The following is a 26,053-nucleotide window of genomic DNA, read 5'->3' as shown; positions in this document are numbered from 1 at the left end:
CTTTTAAGTTTCTGCTTTAGATGCACTCGGTGACTTCAATACGTTGTGTAGTAAAAGAGAGGACCCGCTCCCAACACCCACGGGAACGCAGCACCACTTGTCACGTCCCCTAGCCTCGTCTGCCCCGCCCCCAGGATCTCGCCCCGCCCCCTAGTGTTGTCTGCCCCGCCCCTTCGGGCTCTTGTCCCGCCCCCCACCGCGCCTTCGCCCTTCCGACGCATGTGTACGTCGGGAATTAGCTAACGCTTTCCAAGATGGCGCGTGTGCTGAAGGCGGTAATTGCGAGCGCCGTAGGTGAATACTCTCCGGGCTCGGGGCTGTCCGAGGGTGGGGTGTGCGGGACGGGACGCCAGGGCCAGAGGAGGCCGCTCCGTGGCCAGCGCTCCTGGGTCTGCTGCGCTCTGCCCTCGAGATGCGTTCCTTGGCCGCTGTCAGCACCTTTAGACAGAGAGAGCCAGCCTTCCAGGCACGACTGGGTTAGCGTGGGGTTTTCCTTGTGTGTTTGCGTGTCACAGTCACCACTTCTCTGAGTGGCCGCGGAGGCGAGGGCACCCGGCTAAGGGGCAGCAAGGCTGGACCAGAAGTAAATGCAGTAAATGGCAGAGGGACAGTGAGGTTGTGTTTACCGCACCCCGTGAGAGACGGGGGAGAAACCAGAGGAAGGACAAGCCTTGTGAAAACGCAGGCTGAACTCTGGGCTCGGCCAGCATCCTGCTGAGAACTCTGGAAGGTCAGTTGTGTAAAGAATACGGAAGGAGCGTTTTTTCCCACATGGCCTAAGATATTTCTTATTTTGTATAAAATCAGGGAAGAAAGCAGTAGACTGATTGGAAGGTTCCTTGAGTTTTCTACACCACCATTAAAAAAAGTAGCCTCAAGTTTTCTGTCACCCCAGTCCATCTACTTTCTCCTCTTTCTCTTTTTCTTTTCTTCATCCTTCATCAGAGGGGCAACTATTTCCCTTAATCTGAAATTCCCTGTTAGGAAAGAAGTGCCGAGTGGTGACGTCTCTGAGTTGCTCCTGAACGTCCGTGACAAATCCTTCAGCTGAGCACCTTAAGAAAGTGTTTAAGGGGATGAACTTTCAATAATGTTAGGTTTCTCTCCTAGAAAGTGCTGTATGTTCCACCTATTCAAACTGACAGTTCAAGTCGTCTTTCGAAGTCCCGTCTCAAACTGAACATGTTCTTTATCAATCTCTGTAGTCTTTCTTACCAGGCACAAAATGTCTTATGCATCTATCATTGCAAGTCACCAGGGCTAAGTGATGAGAACCACGCAAAATGTGCCGTAATAGTTGTATCTGTCTCAGCTGTGGATCCGTTTAAAGAGGTGATATGTATACAGGAAAAAATATAACAATAGGCTGAGCACAACTTATTAAAAATTAATCTCTAATTAATAGGTGATACTCAAGGTTTGATAATAACATGCCCTCCTGGCCCCTCTTTCCTCTCCTTGGTAAAATACAAGGCAGCATCTGAGCTCACATACCGTTGCAATAGCCCTTTTCAAAAGAACTCATAAAACAGTCATCTCATCTCTTAGAAAGCTGTCTCTTAGAAAATAGACATTGCCCATAGAACATACACTGAAGATATTAAAAACTGAGAACCAAAGAATGGTAAAGAATGTCAGAGGGATGAGAAAATTAAATATCATGGTTGCACAACATCAACTTTGTTGTCAGACAGACCTAGGCTTAAGGCCCAGCTTTGCCACTCAGTGTGACCTGCAAGGAAATTAATCAGGTCTATTTTTTTTTCTCTAAGTGGGGAAAATCTGAAGTACTCACTGAACTTTTACTATTCTCTCTAATTTATGGCCATTGAGACTAATAGGCAGAGCTGGGTCACCCCATGATACACTCCTGCTTCAGAATTTGTGATCACAGTTTGTATAGGCAAGATTGTGTGGTAGCATTGTTGCGTAAAAGTAATGACAAAATTAACCTGTGCGTCTTTATTGGGAGAGGTCAGATCAGCGAGGTGTTATGCCATGGGATCTGTCCTACACCGATGAAAGATCCCAGCAGTATGGAGAATGCCTAGAGACTGGGCCATATCTGCATTGGGGGTAATAGGTTCTATAAGATATTAAAAAGAGTTTCCAAGATGAAACAGCAGTCATGAGCAGTGTGGGCGAATTAGAGGGTTACTAAAGCAACTGATTTCAACTTGGAAAAATTGTAAATCAGTATTCCTGTATCAAAAAGTGAAAAGAATACTATGCTTATAATAGCTTCCAGCAGCATTATTCCATGAGGATGTCAGTAGTCACTAAATATTGAAATTCTGTCAACAGTGTTCTAAAATCAGAGCCCACAAGAGTAGATTTTCAAGAGTGAAAGAAGAGTAATCTCCTTGTCATAAAAAGTAGTAAGTTATGGATTGATGAAATGAAACAGTGACTACAGGAGCACTATGTGTGCCAAAACATTCTCCAAATACAAACAATTCTTTAGTTATTAAATAAGAGTTTGAACGTAAGAGCAGTACTGTGTATAGGGTAGGTGCACAATCAACTTTTTCCTTTAAAAACATAAAATGCCTTAGAAGTCAGAGATGCTTACATTTATAAGCAAGTTATTGATGTAACCTTTTTAAAAGTGACAGTAATGATAATCCTTGGAACTTATAATGTACTTTGTGCCGGGCACTTTTCTAAACCTTTTGTATGTAATATTCGCTTTAGTCTCATGACAATATTATGAGGTAGGTATTATCTTCCTATATGAGAAACAGAGGCACAGAGAGGGTAAGTAACTAGCCCAAGGTACACACCAATGGTAGCGTCAAGATCTGAACCACAGCAGTCTAGCACAAGAGCCCACATTCTTAACCATAAAGCATGCTACCTCTTATACTTACACACAAAACCTGAAGGTGAACATATAAATAATAATTTGAATATTAGAGAAGAGGCATTTTTACATGTGTATTTTTAGAAATACTTTTATTCAGTAGTTGTTGGGGGGAAATTAAGGGGAAGGGAATATAACTTCCAAGTCATATATTTATTGCAAGAACTGAATACTAATAAAGATGCATGTTTCTTTTGTAACTTTTATGCACATCTTTGCATAAAGGAAAAGCAAAATGAAAATAGTGTATTCCAAAGGCTGGCTTTGATCTATCCTATTTTAGAGGCTTGAACCTTAGATGACTCCACTTTTTATTTCATTGTGGTTGAATATATCTAACTTAAAATTTACAGTTTTAACCATATTTAGGTATGCAGGTCAGTGGCATTAAGTACCTTCATATTGTGCAAGCATCATCATCTCCAGAACTTTTTCATCATTCCAGGTTGAACCTCTCTGTACCCATTCAACAATAACTCTCCCATTATCCCAAACCCTAGCCCCTGGTAACCACTATTCTACTTTCTCTCTCAGAGTGTGACTACCCTAGGTGCCTGTTATAGGTGGAATGTGTATACAATTTATATACAATGTGTATCCTTTTGTGACTGGCTTGTTTCCCTTAGCTTAATGTTTTCAAGGTTCACCCATGTTGCGTTATATGTCAGAACTTCATTCCTTTTTAAGGTTGACTAATATTCCATTGTATGCGTAGACCATATTTTAGTTATCTTTTCATCTGTTGATGGATACGGGTTATTTCACCTTTTGGCTTTTGTGAATATGCACTTAGGAAATGGGTATATAAATATCTCTTCAAATTCCTGCTTTCAGTTCTTTTGGGTATATATCCAGAGGTGGGTTGCTGGGTCAAATGGTAATTTTATGTTATGACCCCACTTTTAAGGAACATGAAACTAGCAGAAAAACAGGAGAAGCTCAGAAAAAGAAATCAGGTTAAACACACACAATTCGTTCCAGTTTGGCTTGCAAAGGATTGGCTTTGTGAAAAAAGTTAGTTTTGAAAATGTAAACTGAACCTGTTAAAGACAAGAGTGGCCAAGTTACATGACTGTGAGGATAGATCTGTGATGGAGTCATATGGAAGTGGGGTAACAGAACTGTTGTCTATTTAGTAACTGCAATGAGTAAAAAATTATTCCTAATCATAGTTTTAAACAGGATGAAAATACGTGTATGGTGCCTCTGGTTGAATGCTGAAAATGAATGGGTTTCTTACCAAACTAACTTGAACGCACTTGTGATGAACGACTTTCGAAGTATGTCTGTCTCCTCAAACCAGATGTGCAAAAATTCAAACTTAAAAACTTATTACAGGGGCCTCCCTGGTGGCGCAGTGGTTAAGAATCCGCCTGCCGACGTAGGGGACATGGGTTTGAGCCCTGGTCCGGGAAGATCCCACATGCCGCGGAGCAGGTAAGCCCGTGCGCCACAACTACTGAGCCTGCGCTCTAGAGTCCGTGAGCCACAGCTACTGAAGCCCGTGCGCCTAGAGCCCATGCTCCACGACAAGAGAAGCCACCGTCATGAGAAGCCCGCGCACCCCCCACCCGCTGCAACTAGAGAAGCCCACGTGTAGCAAGGAAGACCCCATGCAGCGATAAATAAATAAATAAATTCATTAAAAAAAACCACTTATTACATGTTCTAAAATTAGATTATGTGAAGTCTGTACAACTTTGCAAATATACAAAAAACAGAATTGGACACTTCAATTGGGTAAACTTTATAGTATATAAATTATATCTCAATATAATATCTCAATATTTATGTTAAGAAAACCTCATTACAAATGATTATTCACATTCTATGACACTTTATTTACAAATTTAACATATAATTTCTTTAAACAGTAAGTACCGTTAATGTGTTTGAGTATAGACCCTTGCAGCTAAACCTTTTCTTACTTGGAGTCGATGTCGAGAAAGCCTGGTCTGAAATAAAAACAATCTGAATGGAAAGGAATGCAATGTTATTTTTAAGTCAAGGCACTAAAAGTATTTAGCAAGAAACAATATTGAAAGAAAGTTGAAATTAGAGTTAATCTACATCCAGATTTGGTAACATATCCATTTCTTGTACATCAGATTCCTGACGTGAGTGAAAGTCAGTTGTTCATCTTTACAATCCTGTTGTTTGTTTTTTTTTAACACTCCTATTTTTAAGTATCTCATACCTTTATTCACACCTATGTATACATTGTAGTTTATTCATGGGAAGTAATCCTTTTTGGAATAGTCACGAATTGCACATTATGGAGTTCAAAGTAATGTAGTTCTATTGTACTTTCTGAGAGAAACCTAAAACTGAAAAGCTGTGGATTCCTATAGTTGGGGTGCAATCTGAAATAAAAATATCTTTTAAAAGTTGGCAAAAGTCAAAGGAGAAACTAATATTTTTAAAGTTCAGTTCACAACAAATTCTTCAGCAACACAATTTTTAAAGTATCTGTAAGGATCTATATCACTGTAACCCCTTTATTCTGTTTCTTACCCCAATTTGCTTGGTCTGTAGGATTTCACATTTCACTCATAGACTCCTCACTAACACTTTTTTTTTGTGGGTGTAAAATAATATCTAATTGTTGTTTTGATTTGCTTTTCACTAATGGCAAATGATGTTGAATATCTTATGTGCTTTTTGGCCATTTTTATATCCTTTACCCTTCATTTTATAATTTATTTTATTTATTTATTTTTGGCTGTGTTGGGTCTTCGTTGGTGTGTGCGGGCTTTCTCTAGTTGCGGTGCGCGGGCTTCTCATCGCAGTGGCTTCTCTTGTTATGGAGCACGGGCTCTAAGCCTGCGGGCTTTAGCAGTTGTGGCTCGCGGGCTCTAGAGCACAGGCTCAGTAGTTGTGGCTTAGTTGCTCCACGGCATGTGGGGTCTTCCCGGACCAGGGCTCAAACCTGTGTCCCCTGCATTGGCAGGAGGATTCTTAACCACTGGGCCACCAGCGAAGTCCCCTACCCTTCATTTTAAAGAAGTGGAATTATTGAATTCTCACCAGTATCACCATATTTATTTTGTCCTTTTCCTAGAATATATGCTTTAGGGGCCAAATAAAACCAATAAAGTGATGTTTCCTTTCACAAACTAGTTTACACTTCTAGAAGTAAGATCAACTAAAATATGGCCATAAAACCTTGATTTTTACATTATATAAAGATGTTACTATCTTTCTATTTTCCTAACATACAAAGAAGATTTTGTGTTCTGTTAAAAGGAAAAAGTATCAGTCATTCTTGTAAACTGTTCCCTCCTCTCATTTCCAAATGATAAGGAAGTTATGGAGAAAGTCTGTAGTGAGGCTTCTAATAGCATGAGTTGCTTGAGCTTCCTTTTCAGTGCCAGAGTTTTTGGAATGTTCCGAAAGCAAACTGGCATAGGATATAAAGCTTCACCTTCACTTGGACGTATTGTAATTTACTCCTTGACAATTGCCATATGTTCCATTGCTGGCAATAGAATGCCAGCCAGAGAACCTCCCGCTGCCCCATCTCTTGTAAAGTTATCACTGGTAAGGAGAATTCAGAAATACCCAGACTCACTGTTTGATATACTCTTAAAGTTTCACAGAGCAAACAACACTAGCGTATGTATTACTCTACAGCTCGTTGACTGTATCTCCAGTTTTTTTTTTTACTACAGATATGTTCTGTATTGAACTTTCATTGCAAATTGCACACAGAGATGCAAGGAAGGAAGGGAAGAGCAGTCTGACTGATGGTTTCGTTGGTTGTTAGCATTTTTAAAATTCACTGCCACCATGCCCTTCAAATGGTTTCTTGGTCTCCACAGAACCCTGCATGCCACTCAACCAGCAAACAGTCCCTGTGTGTCATTAACAATAAGAATGGCTGAATTTACTGTACACCTGTTACAAATGTCTTGCACTGTAGTATATTTTTTACATCAAATATCTAATTTTCACAACAAACCAGCAAGGTAGATATTTAGTGGGTAGTACCAGTATTTTTTAAAAAGCTAAAATAAAATACAATAGAACAGAAAATATTAGAGCACATCACATCTAGTAAGGATTAGGTATTCTTTTTATAAAATTTGATTTCAGTGGTACATTTATGTATGTGTGTACTGGTTTGGAGTACACTTGAATTTCATGATGACACAATGAGTCCAAAGAACTGGAGTCACCAAGGAGAACACAAGACCAGGTGGGACAGTGCGTAGAGAAGAGACAGAGCTGGATGACCTTAGTGTTGGGTGTCAGCCCCCGCCAGCCAGCGGGCCTCTCCCAGTGGCCAGAGCAGGACAATTTGCCTGTACACGCTCCCCTTTGCCACAGTCCAAGGAACCCTGTCTCCTCCCTGTGGAGGACAGGTGTGACAATGGAGTTGGCCTTGTGACAGTCATGCTCTAAGCAGAGACAAAGGAGCATTTATTGATTCTGAAAGAGGGAGAGTCCCCACAAGGTGATTAGAGCCACTCAGGCTGTGGGCTCTTTATCTCTTGGTGAGGAAGCATTCCAGGCCCGAGGCCCATCCTCCTGCGGCTGAGGAGACTGCCTTCCTGACAAGGTATATGGTCTTAAATCAGATCAAATAGTGCCACTTTAATTTCCCTGTTATCAAAAATTTTAGTAAAGGGGAATTAATTTTATGTTAGCTGAAGCTCTGTAATACTAGGTACTATTTAAAGTGTTATTTCATTAAGAGCTAATAACCCTTTGTTTAAAATATGTATTCTTCAATTTGCTGTTTCATACTTTTTTATTAAGTGATGTAGTTTTGCAGGATTATATTTAGACCTCGTACACGTATATAGTTTTCATTCTGGGGAGAACCTGGCTCTTAAAGTCCAGTATTTTGGGGACTGAAGAAATAGTAGTACATGGGGAGAACACATTGCAGGCTGCTTCAGTTTCCAAATGAAAGGTTTCTTCACATTAGAAGCAGTTCTGCTTCTAATCCTTCAAAATTATAAGAACAATTTAAAAAAATCGCTCAGAGGAAACTCTCATAAGTTTAAGTACCCTCTTGATCTTTGCTTGTTTTTCCCCCAATAATGAGATATTTTCCTTAGTTGGTAATCATCCAAATAAAGTACACATTAAAAGGTATTTATAGGGCTTCCCTGGTGGCACAGTGGTTGAGAGTCCGCCTGCTGATGCAGGGGACACGGGTTCGTGCCCTGGTCCAGGAAGATCCCACATGCCGCGGAGCGGCTGGGCCCGTAAGCCATGGCCGCTGAGCCTGCGCGTCCGGAGCCTGTGCTCCCCAACGGGAGGGGCCACAACAGTGAGAGGGCCCGCGTACCGCAAAAAAAAAAATAAAAACAAAAAAAAGGTATTTATGGTTCTAACTTCAATGAACTTACTGCAGAACGTAAGACAAAAAATTGGTTGTAGGTAGAGAAGAAAATTGCTTGCTATCATCATTAAATGTATGTCGTTTCACTATCACATTCAAACTTACCCTTTATAAAATGCAGAGAATAGCAAATAATCCTTAATGATATGCAGCTATCCTTTAAGTGTTATTGGTAAATATAAGTTATTATGAAAAATGTCATCCTTTGTCCTGAATTTAGAAAGCTCAGAATTAGCTTTTTAATTCCAGACAGTTATTTCAGAGCAGAGTGAGTAATTCTGACATAAGTTTTTTCATTTTTGTACTCTGATTTAATTTCACTAATTAAAAAGAAAAGGTTTGTAAATAATTTTTACATATATGATTATATTTTGTTTTTTCAAAAATTAATTTTAGAAGGGCATCAATTCTCAGAAGAAGGATCTCAATGCCTGCTCCATTTTTCAGGGCTTTTTCCCAGACTTCAAACTCCAGTTCCAACAGTAAGAACTTTTTCCATGTCCCTGTCGTCACATCAAGCGGCTGGTCCTGTATGGAACCTCGGTCGACTCAATCATGTCGCAGTAGCAGTGCCAGACTTGGAAAAGGCCAAGGCATTTTATAAGAATGTTCTCGGGGCCCAGGTGGGTGAGACGGTCCCTCTTCCTGAGCATGGAGTATCCGTTGTTTTTGTCAACCTGGGAAATACCAAGATGGAGCTGCTTCATCCGCTGGGAAATGACAGTCCAATTGCAGGTTTTCTGCAGAAAAACAAGGCTGGAGGAATGCATCACATCTGCATTGAGGTATTTTAATTAGTTTAATCCTTGGCATTGTAAATATCTCTTTTAAAATGTCTTTTACTTTTGAAGGCTACATATTGCCGCTGTCATCAGAAACTTCCATGAAGTTCTTTCAGGGAAATGGTAAAATTGGTTCTCTTCAAGGATGGATCTATAGATATATTCTCTTTCCCTCTAGAAAACTACAAATAATAATGAAAGTATGTTTTATTGAAGTCTGGGTTCAACTATACAAAGGCCACTGAAGTTGGCCAAAACAGATTTGCGTCTTTGCTGTAGTATTTATTGACCACATACGACCTTCCATGCAATAGGAACACACTGCTTTCGCTGTCACAAGGCAATTAGAAGAAACAAGCGACAAGACTTTATAAAGTAAGAATTTCCGTATACATGCCTATTATTATAATTATTTTCTATCTTTAAAATTCTAATAACTTGTTCCTTATTACAAAGGCAATACATTTTCAATTACTGACTGTGATTTCTCAGATCTTTTCAGTTGCATCTGCTAACAATTCCTGAAAAAAACCATGAAGTGTTAGACAAGAACATTCTCATTAGAGAGACTTTATCTGTAGATGTTCATGTTCAGATAACTGCCTTTGGAATATCAGCATTACCAATTATGCTTCAATTTAAATTATTTTGGTAGGACAAGTCTCTTGATAGAAGGAATGACATAATTCATAGTTAGGCCTCATTCCCAATCCAGGAGAGGGGGGGGGTTTGGTTCCAGCATGAACCCAAGGATTTATTCAGTTTACATTGCAAATATATTTGAGAGCCTACCGCGTGTACTCCACTGAGGGCTTGGATTCAGCAGTGAGTAAGAAAGGCATGGCCGTGCCCACGGTCAGGAGGGGCAGCTGCTTACAGTGCACTGGGATAAGCAGAATTAACGTGTCTTCTTAGTTGTGCAATGAAGGAAAGATTGATTGCTCCTGGCAGGCCAAGGAGGTGGTAAGGTATCGCAGGGCATGAGTTACAATGAATGTGAAGGAATCCCCAGGTGGACAAGGGGAGGAAGGTATTCTAGGCAGAAGGAAAGCACATAGAAAGGCATCGCGTTATCATAACTACCAGCATTGTGTCCTCTGGCAGGATACGAAATACTAGACGTGCCTTATTTAATCCTCGTAGCTACCCTTGAGGGCTATATTAACCCCATTTGACAGGTGAGTAGTTAGAATAGTTAACTTGCCTGCAGTCACATATGTAGGACATGGCAAAGGTGGGGTTCAAACCCAGGTTTGTTCTGATTCCAGGATCTGCACTGTTAGCCATGGCGCCAGATTGCCTTCATTGGATTAGCTGAGATTAAAATTTCAGGTGGGGAAGCCATAAGGTAGTAGACAAAGGAGCTAAACAAGGCCTAATATTTAACCTTTATCCCTTTTTTAGGAGGTTAATTTTGGCTGCAAGTCTTTGTTTCAGTGGACTTGAGGGCTTGTCTAAGTCTCCCCAGGATGAGAAGCAGGATCCTCAGCCCTTGCATGCACTCATCTCTCTCCCACACTGTACTGTCTGTGTTCTACATCAGAGAACCCAGGCCTTCAAAGGAAGCCACTGTGAGTTAGAAGTTCAGTTAAGTAAAAAATAGTGGAAGTTGAGTAATGTAAAAGTGAATTCAAAAGTCCCGATTAAAGGGGGGAAATGAAAATGTTTGTCAGTATAAAATGAAGGTAGGTGATAGGAGGAGTTGTGAAGAGTGGTTAGTTAGCTGCTGCATTAGTGTGTCACACACCCCATCATTAGTCTCTGCTCTCTGTAAAAAATAACATGTCTTGACTGGGTAGATTTTATTTTTCTATTCTCAGTCTAAGATGAGCTGTCCCAGGCTGATGGCTGCTGTCAGTAACATACGACTTACAGGGTAGCTCCAGGCCTCACCAAAGGCAGAGAGAGAATACAGGGCAGGTATCTTCAGGGGGTGATCTCGAAACCAAACATATCACTCCTGTTCCTGTCGTTGGTTTGGTCACATGGCACACTCGACCTCAAGTGTCGTCTGTATTCAGGCACTTACATGCCTTGCTAAAACCTGGGGCCTGGTATAATTAAAAGGAGGAAATGGAAAGTGGGTACTGGAGGCCACCAGTTTATGCTAGTTGGTAATTTTTAAAAGTGGTATTGCAGGGATAGCATGACACTTTTTTCTGAATGAAGATATGCTTTAAGGTGGAGTCATTTGAGAATCATTGTCACCTGCTGTGGAAACCTGTGAAATGAAGTTGTTACCGCACGCAGGGGCTTGGTTCCCTAACTCACCAGAGAGAGCAGAATTCCTCACCGATCCTTGAACAGGAAAAACATTTTTGTTGAATGAACCTGCAGAGATTTCAGAGTTAATTATTTTACCATAGTGTAACCTAGTCTCTCCTGCTGATACAACTGAGGTCTGAAATTGTCTTCCACTGGCAGTACAAAGGTGATAGAACTCGTCAGAAAATATTTCTTTGGTCATTCCAGGTTCTGTGGCCACATAATACATTATCCCTACACTTCAGGGTGTGATGACAACTATTGTATCTTGCTGGGGATTTTGTGGGTTGGGAGTTTGGGGGAGGGTTCTGCTGGGCAGTTCTTGCTTGGGGTCTGTCCTGCGGCTGCGGTCAAACATGGAAGTGAGGCTCCGCCGGGCCGGGTGTCCCACTCACGTGCTGGTGGCTGCTGCTGGCTGGGCGCCGGGTGTGCAGCTGGACCTCCCAGCAGAGCACATGTGTGTGATCCCTGCAGCTCCACAAGCTGAGGGCGCTTCTCAGGACAGTCGGACTTCTTACCAGGCAGTGGACTTGCTGACTCCTTACCGGCCAGAGTGAATGTCCAAGAAGGCCGGATGGGACTGTGTGGCATTTCCGTCCTGGCCTCGGAAGTCCCACAGCAGCACTTCTGCTGTCTGTTGGTCATAAACAAGTCCTCGAGGCTGACCAGATGCAGGGGGAGAGGAGAAGCTGAGAGGCTCTGGCCGCGTCTTACAAGTGCTACAGCCATCCATGTAGTGATGTGTTCTAAACAGAAGGAATGTGTGTGAAACTTCTAGAAGGTCTAGAACGATTTTATTTTCAAATAGCCAGAAGTGGGAACCAGGACCATTCCCTCTGCAAGAGGAGGCAACCTGTCTACCCTTTGTGAATAGAAGGAGACTCAAGAGAGGGGTACTTGAAAGGTGGAAGGTGATAAATACACGTGTGTTTGGCTTTCCCTAGAGGAAGTTTGGAGGTCATCTTGTTCCGTCTTTTTCTTGCTGACGTGCGCACCGAGCAGCCTCAGTTGTCTGGCACAGCTGTGCTGACGTGCATGTGTGCTTCTGACCTTTCGCAGGCCTCTCCCTGAGGAGAAGTTTCTGGTATCGAATAGAACTACCCCTGCTTTCGCTAAATAACTTAGACAGCAAGGTATGTCTCAGTGAAAACCTTAAAGGCCACTGAAAATATTTACTTATTCAACAAATTAGTACTGTTGTAAAAATATTTAAGTGCTTCCATGCTGGTCGGTAAATAGCTGCTGCTCTAAACCTTCTGAGTAACATCCTCCTTCCAGAAGGACCCTTCTCTGAGACCCCTCAGACATCTCCCCCCGCCACACACACACAATTCAGCAACTGAAGGCTTACTACTCAGCACAGCGGGGGTCCTCCAGGACCCTGGATAAGGTGCCTTCTGTTCTGTTTGGTTGCTGCCTTTGTTATGTTCCTGGTCGTTAAGCATTTTCAGAGTCACCGTGACTTTCACTGCATTAGGTGCCGGGATGTGTAGCTACCCAAAAAAGTCCCGGTCCTCTCAGGATTGCCCGCTGCTTCACGTTTTTATGTGTGCCCTGCACTTCCCACAGAGGATTAGAGGTGACTGGCCAAAACACAGCCTATGAGATACCAAAGGATAAACCTAAGTAACAGTGCGAGTTAGAACAAAGAGGAAAATGAATCAAGAGAAAACTCAAGGTAAGATTAGTGTACCCACTCGTTCTGTCAAATATTTCCTTCTAGTTGCCAAAACAAAAGGGAAAATAAATACTATTACAAACAGTCGTGGCCCCTTCCCCTTCTTCCCCTCCCTTCGTGCCATCCTGGAGACTTTAGGTAGAGCAGAGCCAAACACTAGTGCACGCTGCTGGGGAGAGCGGGGGAGCCCAGAGCGGGGTGCGGGGCCACGTGAGTTGAGGGGCCCCCGCGAGCAGAGCTGCCTGCTGTGGGAAAGCTGGAGGCCGAGTAGGGTACCCACGTGTAGGGAGCTTCCAGCTCAGGGTGTCCGAGTCTGAGCAGAGGATGCTGCCAGGTTTGGGGCGTCAGAGTGAGAAGGGCAGCAGTGCTGGGGGCCAGCCCGATGCAGGGAGTGGGGTCCCAAGCATGTTGGGAGCATAGAGTGTGAGAGCCTGAGCAGAACGTGTGCGCGTGTGCATGCACGTGCAGGGGGCACCTGGCGTGGGGAGGCGGGGCCTGAGCTGTGTGTGGAGTGTGTCAATGCCAGGGGAGACGATGACTCATGGGGAGGTGAAGCCAAGCGGGCTTGCGGATGGGGTGGCCGCTATGGGCAGTCAGGGCCTGAGCAGGGTGAGGAAGGTGTACACACGTTGGGGCCACTCTGTGCAGGAGGGGGGGACCCAAGCAAGGTGGCGAGGACTTGAGTACGGGGAGTGGGGTGGGAGGCCCTGATGCAGGGGGCCAGGCCCAGCGAATGGGAGCTTAGGTGGGGTGAGGAAGCAACCAGATGGGGTAGGGGGAGGACATGTGGGGTGAAGCGAGCGTTGCTGCGGGAGGGGCAGCAACAGGGTAAGGACTGGTTAGGGGGGAGGTGTATCAGGTGAGCGGGTATAGCTCCCCAGTGTCGGCGATGGTGGTACAAATACACAAAGGATGTTAGATTATGAAAGAAAAAAACTTTAAGGTGAGAGACTAGCCAGGTAGCTTATTTCCTGCATGCTGGGAAATGTCTGTTCTCCAATGAAGAAGAGAAAATTCTACTTTTTGAAAAACTCCATTCTCATTTCGGCTTTACAGTAAACCCTAGGGAATTGCTAAGCTCTACAAGTGATCTGTGTATCACGGGTTCCCAGACGTGGGGCTTTTGTAGAATGATAACATTTCCAGAGAACAAAAGAAGTGGGCAGTTTGATCAGGTTTTTTAACTTTCTCTGTTATTTAATAAGGAAAAATTTTAAAAATTCTGTCTCTTGCTAACATCATTTTGGAAAAGAAAGGGCATTTTATTACCAAGAAAAAACAGAGGAGAAGAAAAAGGAGAAATCCTCTTGGAATAAAAGAGTTCTGTCAATTAAGATATTTACTTTTTTTAATGTTTTATTATCAACTGGTGAAAATTTCAGAGCAGCATTTGGGAAACTTTCTATATAGCCACCACCAGACCACATAGCAAGTATGGAAGCTAATGTGTGCCCTTCTGCAATAATCCCCAGGACTACACAGGAACCTTCTGAACACGATACAAAGTGAGAACAGTGTTAGGTTTGCATAATTCACTTAGTTTTTTGTTTTTTGGGAAAAGACAGTTGAAACAGAAATGTTTTATTCAGACTTTTAATTTTAACTTCCATGGATTTATATCAATTTGAAGATTAAATTCATTCATTATTGGTATCAATAAGCACTATTATAATTTTATATAAAATAAAAAGCCTATATTTTTAAGATTAATCAAAATATGCACCATTAAAAGTAGCACATTATTACTTATTCATAAATTTTGGTCACTGTGAATTACATACCTTAAGGTTTTTAAAAAGATGTTATTTAGTCCAACTTCTTGTCTTTCAACAAACAAGATTGCATTGCCAGTTTCAGATGAGGCAGCTGAGGACCAAAGAGAGTATAAGATTTACCTGAAGGTTCTGAATTCTGATTGTGACAATCCAAACATTTTTTTATGTGGAGTACTGTCACTCTTAATTTCCAAATTACAGGGGAATTCCCAGACACAGACACAGATACAATACCCCCAGACACAGATACAATACCCCCTGCTGCCTGTCCCCACCCTACCATACCCCCCCAAACTGATAAGAAGTTGAAATGAATAGCCCGGATATTCACCAATGACATTTAAGGTCTTACAGAGCTATATGATACACAATTGTAATTGTACAAAGGACTATAAAAGCAGATTTTTTTAGATGCGTTATTATTGACTATGTTATTTTTATTACTTAGGGGGACAGACTTAATTTCCCAAATCAAATTACTTCGCATTTTTTCTAAGCATTCTTTATACCCTTAGAGTAGATAATGCATCTACTTTCAATTCAGAAAAATTAAAACATTTTTATTTCATTCTTTTTATTATTGCCAAACAGCACATTAGGAGCACTCTTAGAAAATTGTTAATTTTATGGCAGTACTCTAAACAGAAGGATGGACATGATACAAGATCTTTAAAATCAAAGTCAATGATAGAAATAGTAACAGAAGTAGAAATAAATGCTAGTACAATGTCAATTAGGCATTTTCCCCCAAAATCTAAGTTATTAAATCTTAGAAGTATTTCTTGGACTAAGGGATACTGAAGAAGCAGTATACTAAAAATTAAGATGCAATATCAGGGGACTTCCCTGGTGGCGCAGTGGTTAAGAATTGCCTGACAATGCAGGGGACACGGGTTCGATCCCTGGTCCGGGAAGATCCCACATGCCACAGAGCAATTAAGCCCATGCACCACAACTACTGAGCCTGCTCTCTAGAGCCCACGAGCCACGACTACTGAGCCCGTGTGCTGCAACTACTGAAGCCCGTGCGTGCCTCGAGCTCATGCTCCACAACAAAAGAAGCCACCACAATGAGAAGCCCGTGCACTGCAACGAAGGGTAGCCCCCGTTCGCCATAACCAGAGAAAGCCCACGCGCAGCAATGAAGACCCAATGCAGCCAAAAAAATATATGTATATAAGATGCAATATCAGAAATGTGGATATTTATAATTGAGTAGAATGTTCTATAATGAAAATATCCATGATCATATGTAGAGTAGAAGTTATCAAAAGGGCACTGTGAAAACAGTCATGATTCTATTATGAAAAATTTCAAACATACAAGAAGTAGAAAAAAATGTAGTGAACTCCCATATTCCCATCACCCAGATTCAACAGTTTTCAAGATCTTGTCACACTTTGTTTCTTCCTTTGTCAAACTGTTTAAAAGTAATTCACAGGTCATTTTACCTTTATGTAGTTTGTGTCTCTAAAAAATAAATAACCACAATGACGTTATCATATTGATCAAAATTGACAAAAATATATCTTTTGTCACCATCATATACACAGTTATAAATCACATTTACTAGATTGATTCACGAATGTCCTTATAGTTGATGTGTTCTAATCAGGACCCAAACAAGGTCCACTTATTACAAATGTTGTTAATCTCTTTAGGTTCTTTTTTAAAAATATATTATTAACATCTTACTAGTGCAGTACATTTGTCACAATTAATGAGTCAAATCGATACATTATTAGTAACTAAAATGTATACTTCATTCAGATTTTCTTAGTTTTTACCCAGTGTCCTCCAGTGTCCTTTTTCTGTTCCAGGATCCCATCCAAGTACCACATTACGTTTAGTTATCATGTCTTTTTAGGCTCCTCGTGCCTGTGACGTTTTCTCAGACATTACTTGTTCTGGATGGCCTAGGTATGTTTGAGGATTACTGGTTGGTTTTTTTTTATAGAGTGTCCCTCAGTTGAGATTTGTCTGATGTTTTTCTCATGATTAGACTAGGGTTATTGATTTTGGGGAGGAAGACCACAAAGGTAAAGCGCCATTCGCATTACATCATGTCAGGGGTACATACTGTCCACATGACTTATCACTGCTGATGTCGGCCTCGAGCTCCCGGCTGAAGAAGTGTCATCATGTTTCTCCACTGTAAAGATACGATTTTTTTTTCTTTTTCTCCGTATTATAATCTTTAGGAGGAAGTCACAGTGTGAAGCCAACACTGAAGGAATGGAGAGTTATGCTCCTTGATCATTCCGTAAATTATTTGGAATTTTTCTGTATGGAAGATTTCTCTGTTTTCCCCCATTTATTTATTCAGTCATTTATTCTTCAATCACTTAGTTATTCAGTCATTTATTTTATATTAGTAATGAGCTATACACATTTATCTTATACTTTAGACTATAATCCAATACTACTTTATTTTGTTGCTCAAATTGTTCCAGCTTTGCCAGTAGGGCATTTTGGTTGACTCCTGTGTCCCTTTGACATACCCTATCTTTTTTATTTTTCCTCCCATGCTTCCTTATTTTCTGGCACTGCAAGATGCTCCAGACACATCATCTGTGTTCCCTCTGCTAATCTTGAACTGGCCATCTCCCCAAGAAGCCCTGGCTTCTTTCACTAGAGAATGGTATTAGAAACCAAGATCTGGGCTCAAGATGTGCTTGTTGCTACTGGGGTGTCATTGCTTCTAGGCCTTCTCAGCTAACAGAGCAATGACCTATGTGTGTGTATGCTGTATATATACATATATCTGTAAGCATGCCTGTATTCATCCATAACTCATAAGATGTCTGTTTGACATGCTCATGAACTCATGAGTTCATACTGATGTCTCTGACCTTAATCCATTACCACATGGACCACTCTAGCCTTCTCCCTTGCTTGTCTATAACCCCTCATTCCAATAGGGAGAAACTTGGCTCCTACCATGTGCCATCCCTTTACTTAACTGTTCAATTTCCGTATGGATATATAGTGATTGTATTAATTTCCTAGGGCTGCCGTAATAAGTTACCACAAACTTGGTGGCTTAAAACAATAGGAATTTGTCCTCAGGTTCCAGAGGCCAGAGTCTAAAATCAAGAGGAAAAAATACAGAAGGAACAAAAAAACAGAATAGAGCATAAGAGAGATGTAGAACATGGTCAAAAGTTTTAGCAGAGTATATGTGGAGTCCCAGAAAGAGAGAGGAGAGAAAATAGAACAGAAGCAATCATTGAAGGAATAGTCGACAAGGACATTACCAATCAGAGGTAAGACATCAACCCACAGATTCAAGCTCCACAACCCGGAGCAGGGCAAATACAAATGACACCACCTGAGTGCCCCACAGTCATGTTGAAAACCAAGGATAAAAAGAAAATCTTAAAAGCAGTCAGAGAAAAACAAGACAACAGAAGTTATGAAATGACACAATATGTAGTGACATTTTTTAGGTACTGAAAAGAAACTGCCAATTTAGAATTCGGTCAATAAATCCAGCCAAGATGGTATAACAGAGACCAGATTTATCCTTTAGCCTCAAAGAAAAAAATTTAGACAAAATATATGAAATAACAATTTTTGGCATTGGACATCCGGCAGCACAACACATTTCTCAGAGAAAGAAAACAACCAAGGTAACCCTACAATTTCCCAGCTTACTGGCTGGAGAGAGTGTTTCCAGGCTGCAGTGCAGGAAGGGAGGATCCAAGTGAAGTTCAGCAGCCTCCCTGCGTTGAGGAGGTGGGAGCAGAAAGGATGGGGAGGCCGTGGTGGTCTGAGTTTGCCGTATAAAGGACTGGAAAGAGAGAGCTGCATGGAGAGTATTCTCCAGAGGTCAGCAATGCCTCTCAGCTCTTCATCTGAATAGTGAACAGTGCATGCATGTGAGGATGCTGCCTGAAGCTGGGAATAGCACTCCTTGAAAGGATTAGAGGGGACAATCCTTACACAGAGGTTGAAAAAGCCATGTTCTTACCAACCATAGTGGAGAGACCTTGTAATTCATGAGACATTGGGTAGAGTATTCAGAAGAGCTTTGCATTAGTTGTGAGGAAAATTAGTCCTAGACTTTGGGCTGCTCTGATCCTTCAGTAGGTGAGTGGATAAATAAGCTGGTACATCCAGACAGTGGAATATTTTTAGCATTAAAGAGAAATGAGCTATCAAGCCATGAAAGGACATGGAGGGATCTTAAATGCATGTATTACTGAGTGAAAAAAGCCAATCTGTAAAGACTGTATATTGTATGATTCCAACTATATGGCATTCTGGAAAAGGCAAAACTATGGAGACAGTGAAAAGATCAGGGGTTGTGAGGGTGGGGAGAAATGATGACTAGGCAGAGCAGAGAGGATTTTTAGGGCCGTGAAAGTACTCTGTATGATACCAAAATAATGGATACATGTCATTATACATTTGTCCAAACCCGTAGAATGTACAACACCAATAGTGATCCCTAAGGTAGACTGTGCACTTTGGGTGATAACGCTGTGTCAGTGTAGGTTCATCAGTTGTAGCAAATGTACCATCTGGTGGGGGATGCTGATAATGATGGAGGCTGTGCATGCTCTTGGGGCAGGGACTGTGTGGGAACTCTCTACTTCTCAATTCTGCTGTGAACTTAAAACTGCTCGAAAAAAGTAGTCTTTGGGACTTCCCTGGCGGTCCAGTGGTAAGGATTCTGTGCTTTCACTGCCAAGGGCATGGGTTCGATCCCTGGTCGGGGAACTAAGATCCTGCAAGCCACGCGGCATGGCCAAAAAAAAAAAATACTCTTTTAAAAAATAACATAACCCCCTGTCACCCTAGAATTCTAACCTTGATGAAAATATCCTTTAAAAATGAAAGTGAACTGAAAACATTTTTAATTAAACAAAAATGAGAAGATTATGCCCAGCAGACCTGTGCTACAAGAAATACCAAAGAAGTTCTTCAGGATGAAGGGAAATGATACTAGGTAAAAACTCAGATCTTTAGAAGAAATGAGGGGCACCAGAAATGGTAAATATGTAGGTTAAAATAATAACTTTTTTAATACCTTAAATTATGTATGAGACAACTGACAATTGAAAATTTTTAAATGCATTGTAGGGTTTATAACATAGAAGTAAAATTTATGACAGTAGTATAAAGGATGGGAGTTGGGCAAATGGAAGTATACTATTGTAAGTTTCATATATTATACATGCAATGGTAGACTCAGATAAGATCAAAATATACATTGTAAACTCTAGAGCAATCAATAAGAAAATTAAGAGATAACTAAAATGTAATTAAGGAGATAAAATCAAACACTACGAAAATACATGTTTAAACAAGAGGTCAGGAGAGGAGGAACAAAGTATTAATGAGACAAAAAAAGTAAGATGATAGACTTCAATTTAACTATATGAGTATTACATTAAGTTTCATTGGATTAAACAGTAGTTAAAATGCAAATATTATGTATCTGGATTAATAAAACAAGACACATCTGAAAATGAAATTAAAGCAATTTCATTTACAATAGCATCAAAAAGAACAAACAAAAAAAAAAGAACAAAATACTAAGGAATAAATTTAACAAGAGAACTGTCAAAATTGTACTCTGAAGACTATGAAACGTTGTTGAAAGAAATTAAAGAAGGCCTGAATAAATGGAAAGATATTCTGTGTTCGTGGATCAGATGACTGAGCATTGTTAAGATGTCAGTATTCCCTAAATTAATCTACGGTTTCAGTGCAGTTGCTATCAGATTCTCAGCTGGCATCTTTGCAGAAACGGACAAACTACTTGTAGAATTCACATGGAAATGCAAGGGATCCCAAATAGTCAAAGCAATCTTGAAAGAGAAAAACAAAGTTGGAGGATTCACACTTATTGATTTTAAAACTTACTACCATCAAAGGTAATCAAAATGGTGTGGTACCAGCATAAGGATAGAAACAGAGATCAACGGATTACTCTAGAATTAAGAGTCAGACATAAACCCTCATACTTGATTTGCAGTGAGGGTACCAACACCCTCCAGTGGGGGAAGAATAGTTTTTCAACAAATGGCTTTGGGACAACTGGATATCCACATGCAAAAGAATGTATTGGAACCCTTACCTCACACAATATGAAGATTCTTTTTATAGCTGGACACAACACAGTGACACTTGGATAGGTGAAAGGCAGAACTCTTTGTTACAGCTCCAAAAGAGAGAAGGCTGCCAGGTAGGGCATGTGGGGTTGTACTGGGGACAGGGTAACAGCAACTGGAGCTGTAGAAGGTAGCTGAGTGGGACAAGTGGAGGGGGGTTAGCTAGGTTTCATGGGTTCCCTGTAGATTAGCTAATATGAGTAATTCTGTGGGCTCTGGGGCATAGGGACTGTACCCAGTTGTCTGGTACCTGTCTCTGCAGCAACTAAGGTGGGCACATACTGGCCCCAGGATATGAGAGCCTGATAACGGAGGTGATTGGCATGCGGGCTTAATCAGTTGCTCCAGAATGAGAACTGACCAGCCTCTACCAGGGCCTCAAAACTGGGTTAAGACAGCATTTCAAAAAAAATCCCCCAAAGTTATATAATACCATATAAAAATTAACCAAAAATGGATCAAAGACCTAAACGTAAGAGCTAAAACTATAAAACTCAGAAAAAACCATAGGTGTACATTTTCATGACCTTGGATTAGGCAATGGTTTCTTAGATATGACACCAAAAGCTCGTGATAAACAAGAAGGTTGATAAGTTCAGCTTCATCAAAATTAAAAACCTTTGTGTAACGACAACTCGTAGAATGGGGGAGAATATTTGCAAATCATATATCTGATAAAGGACATATCCAGAATATTCAAAGAACTATTACAACTTGTCTTTATCCTTAATAACCTTTTATCTGCTTGATGTGTCAGCTACTGAGAGGTATGCATGTTTAGTTTGTTTTTTATTTTTCAAGGCAATACTGTTAGGTACATGAAGATTCAAGATTGTTTTATCATGTTGGTCGATTGTTTTTAGGTTGTATATGTTTTTACTTCTGTTAGTATGTTTCCTTTTAAGTTCTGTTTTATCTGATATTAGTGTTGCTATATCACTTTCTTGTGGTTAATATTTACCTGGTATATCTTTTATCCATCCCTTTACTCTTTTCTTGTGTGTGTGGTTTTCTTTAGGTCTATTCCTAGAAGACATTTATATTCTAAAAAGGAGCATATAGCTAAATTTTTTTTGTTGTTTAAGTATATCTCTCTCAATCAACAAATATATTTAAAAATTTTTATATTCGTATAATCTCATTTTATAATTCATAAATTTAACCTGTCTCCATTTATAATAACTACTAATGTACTTGAACTTTTTAACTTTTTTTGGTTTTTATTTCTTTTTTCCTTTTTGCCTTCTATTGAATTGAGAAACTTTTTTTTTTTAATTCTTTCTTCCTCTGCTATTTTAGAGATTACAAATTCTAGTTCGATTTGTTTAGTAGTTAGCCTTAATTCTTTTAACTTACAGAAAACTTCAAACACAAAAAATGACAGTCATATAATGAACTCTTATGTACCAAAACCCAATTTCAACAGTTATCAATTCATGGATAATCTTATTCCATATATACTCCCTCCATCACATTATCACACTTCCCTTTTCTTATGGTAATGTGAAGACATTTCTAGACGTTATGTAATTTCATCCATAAATATTTTAGTTGTGTGTATGTGTTTATTGCATTTTTTATGTATTTATACAAATCCATAATGGCACCTAAAACAAAATTAATGGTAATCGTCTAATATCATGAAATACCTAGTAGGTATTCAAATTTGTTCTTCTATAACTTTTTATAGTGTGTTTGAATTAAAATCCCAATAATGGGCACACAATTGCTGCTGGTTGGTATATCTCCTTTGAGCCTTTTTGTTGTCATTTAGTTGTGTGTGTGTGTGTGTGTGTGTGCGCGTGTGTGTGTAAGCAGGGGTCTTGAATGATAACTTAGCTAGTTTAAAATTCTAGACTGACATAATTTTACCTCAGTACTTTGACATCACTCCCGTATCTTCTGGTCTCTGTTCCTACTAGTAAGAATTTGTTCAGTTCAATTGTAGGGAGTTGTTGTTTTTCCCTGAGAGCTCTTCAGATATTCTCTGTATCACTGATGTTATTCAGTTTCTCTATTATATGTATAGGTATTGGTTTGTCTTTATTTATCCTGCTTTATTCTCAGGTGCACTTTTAATTTGAGGACTCAAGTCTTTCTTCAGTTATGGAAAATTATCAGTTATCTATTCAAATATTGCTGTTGTCACTCCATCTGGTCTCTCTTTCTTTAGCTCAGTTTTGCTAGAATATCTGAATCTGTCTTCCATATCTTTTAATATTGCTTTAACATATTTTTATCTATCTTCACCAGTCCCTGCTATGTGCATATGCCTTCAAATGCCAGTGGAATCTTGTCCATGAACTGTCACCAAACTCTTTTGTTCAATAGGCAACACTAGAGAAGGACAAGTTATCGTCTAACCATTAAGAAGAGTCCAGATTTCCCTTCTTATAACCTAAATGTTTATTAGTAGGGGAATGATTAGGTCACCTTTCGTATTTCTATAAAGTAATTAGTTAGGACACTATGTAGTAGGTTAAAAGTTGTTGACCTATATGTACTACCATGAAAAAATTGCTAAGATATATTACATAAAAAAGCAAATACAAATAATGCATACAGAAAGCATCATGTACCCCTGTACACACATGCACACACACACAATGTATGTGTGTATGTGTGTGTGTGTATATATATAAACTTTAATTGATATACATATTAGTTAGCCAGACTGCAAAGTTCAGAGCCAGCTATGAAGTTTAGAGGACACATGGTCCTCCAGAAGACCACCCTTACTCGGTATCATCTGCAAATTGAGGGTTTTCCAAAACCACCCTCATGCTCAATAACGCCCTAGAAATGCTCACAGAGCTCCCCAAAAGCTATTACGCTCATTCTTATGGTTGATTACAGAGAAATGATACAGACCAAAACAGCCAAAGGAAGAAACACAGAGGGCAGCGTCTGGGAGGGCTCTAAGTGCAAAGCTCCCATTCTCCTCAGGACACGTGACCGTTCTGGCATTGATGTGTGACAGTATGCCTTGACTATTGCCAACCAGGGAAGCTCACACAAACTGAAATGTTGAATTTTTCTTGGGGCTTTACTACTTAGGTATGGTCGATAGATTGATTGCCCACATGGTTCAACTCAGTCTTCAGATCAGCTGATACCGTGTGACCCATAGCTCCTACCTTAAATCACATGGTTTCTGGCATGGCCAGCCCCTACCCTAAGACTATGATGGCCAGCTCTACTTTAAGATCCAGATTGGTCAGCTTCTACCCTAAACAGAGACTCTCCTATCAGGTTATATAGGTTATCTCCCACAAGTCAAGGGCAAAGACACTCCTATCAAGGTTACAAAAATTATCTCCCAGAAGTCAAGGCCAGAGCCCTCGTAGACAAAACCAGATTCTTTACTACTTCATACATATGTAAGGATTATAAATATATTTTAAGATTTGGAAGAGCATACATCAAACTGAGGGCAGTAGTTACCTCTGGAGCAGGAAGTATTATTAGTGGTAGTCAAGGGGTTCTTAGCTCTACCTGTATGTTTAAATTTTCATGTACTGTATAATTTTTAAATTATCTTTAAATGGAAAGACTGAATTTAGACTAACTTTGGGAAAATGGAAAAAGAAGTCAAATTCAGTAGAATGAAATTCATTATATGCAGATACAAAAAGGGAAGCTATCAGGAATCCTACTGTTCTGAGAAAGATGAGACTAGACCAGCTATTTCAAAATAGCATGAAATGACCATCATAGTCTGGGCATGACTTTGAAATAGCTGTCAGGTTTAAAAAGAAACATTGTCAGGAATGTACAAGTAGAATGTACTCTGAAGAAATTATAGTTTATTTATAGTAACATTTAGTATCCTTATCAGTGGTTTGACCAGTTTTAGAATCCAGTATGTAATCCTGGGCTCTTTGAAAGTAAGATTGTATAAATATGAACATTTGTTAAATCTATATTTGGGTACATGGGTGTTATTCTCTCTGGATTTTTTTTTTATTATTGTTTGTAATGCTATTAGATCATTAAACTCCAGGGTGATGTATGACTGGCTAGGAATACAGGGATTCTTACTATCCCTTTCTATCCACTTACTGGGCTCCAAGTCTAGGAGGATGATTTTCCAAGACAGAGGAGAATTACTCTTCCATCAGGTATTTAGAAACAGATTTGCTCCTTTCCTAGACTGCTAATAAGGATGAAGAAAATAGAAATGTTTTAGAAAAGACTTGCAAAATTATAAATGTTTGCATTTTTTTAGAATGGAGAAAAACATTTTGGTGACAGTTTAATAGTGATTTTCATGTATATGAAGTTCTAATCTCAAAAGTAATAACCAGACAGTTTGTCAGGTGAGAGGTTTGGAGATCAGGGAAGCACTCATATTTGCTGAGTACCTTCTATAAACTGTGCTCGAAGCTTCTTATCTGTTATTTTAATCTCTTGGCCATTTATATGGCAGGCCTCATGTCCCTCTTATAAATGAAGAACCCAAGGCTCTTAGGAAAAACAATTTATGCAGTATCGTCAACAATACTGCTAGACGAACATGCTATGAAGTGTAGCATACATTATTTAGGTTGTAAGAAATGTTTACTAATGGTGAAAGTTCTTAAGCATTGTGCTTGCTTACCTAGGAAAATTTAGCAACTTCTCCTTCTCTAGAAGTATTAAGCTTATTTCTGTGCTGGTTTAAGAATGGTTCTGCCCAAAGGCAGAGAGCTCGCAGTTTCTTCTAAGCCTTACGGTATTATAATTTGGTATTTTTATGATCTCAAATTGTTCTTATTTATTTCCTTTTCTCAAGGTGGATAATATAAATGCAGCTGTGATGGATTTGAAAGACAAGAAGATTCGTATTCTAAGTGAAGAGGCCAAAATAGGAGCACACGGAAAACCAGTGATTTTTCTCCATCCTAAAGACTGTGGTGGAGTCCTTGTGGAACTGGAGCAAGTGTGACTTCTATTCTCAAGAAATTAAATTAATTGCCCTGAAAAAGCCTTATCAAAATGTGCTTTGGCATTGAGTTCTTCACTGCTTCCATCACTTAAAAGTTAAATCTAATCACAGAAAGAGATTTTTAAAAATTATATGTGTGTGTATATATATATATACACACACATAAAATATTTGCTAATTACTTTGGTTTTTTTCCTGATTTGGAGAAAACTTTGATTACTAAGTACTTATGGAATATTATTAAAATCATATTCATAGAAATAAATTATTCCTGTTCTAAAACGGGGT

General features: G+C 39.8%; 1 protein-coding gene across 1 annotated transcript; it reads left to right on the top strand.

Moving 5' to 3' along the window:
* Window positions 1-202: 202 nt before the first annotated feature.
* Window positions 203-26,053, top strand: MCEE (methylmalonyl-CoA epimerase). Its single transcript, XM_030878409.3, has 3 exons — window positions 203-294; window positions 8,664-9,001; window positions 25,613-26,053. Exons 1-3 carry the CDS (start codon window positions 255-257, stop codon window positions 25,763-25,765), a joined length of 531 nt encoding a protein of 176 aa, XP_030734269.1. The 5' UTR covers window positions 203-254; the 3' UTR covers window positions 25,766-26,053.

This window comes from Globicephala melas, chromosome 2, assembly GCF_963455315.2.
Source record: "Globicephala melas chromosome 2, mGloMel1.2, whole genome shotgun sequence".
Lineage (NCBI taxonomy): Eukaryota > Metazoa > Chordata > Mammalia > Artiodactyla > Delphinidae > Globicephala > Globicephala melas.
Note: the sequence above shows the minus strand (reverse complement) of the source record. Positions and strands in the feature narration are given on the sequence as shown.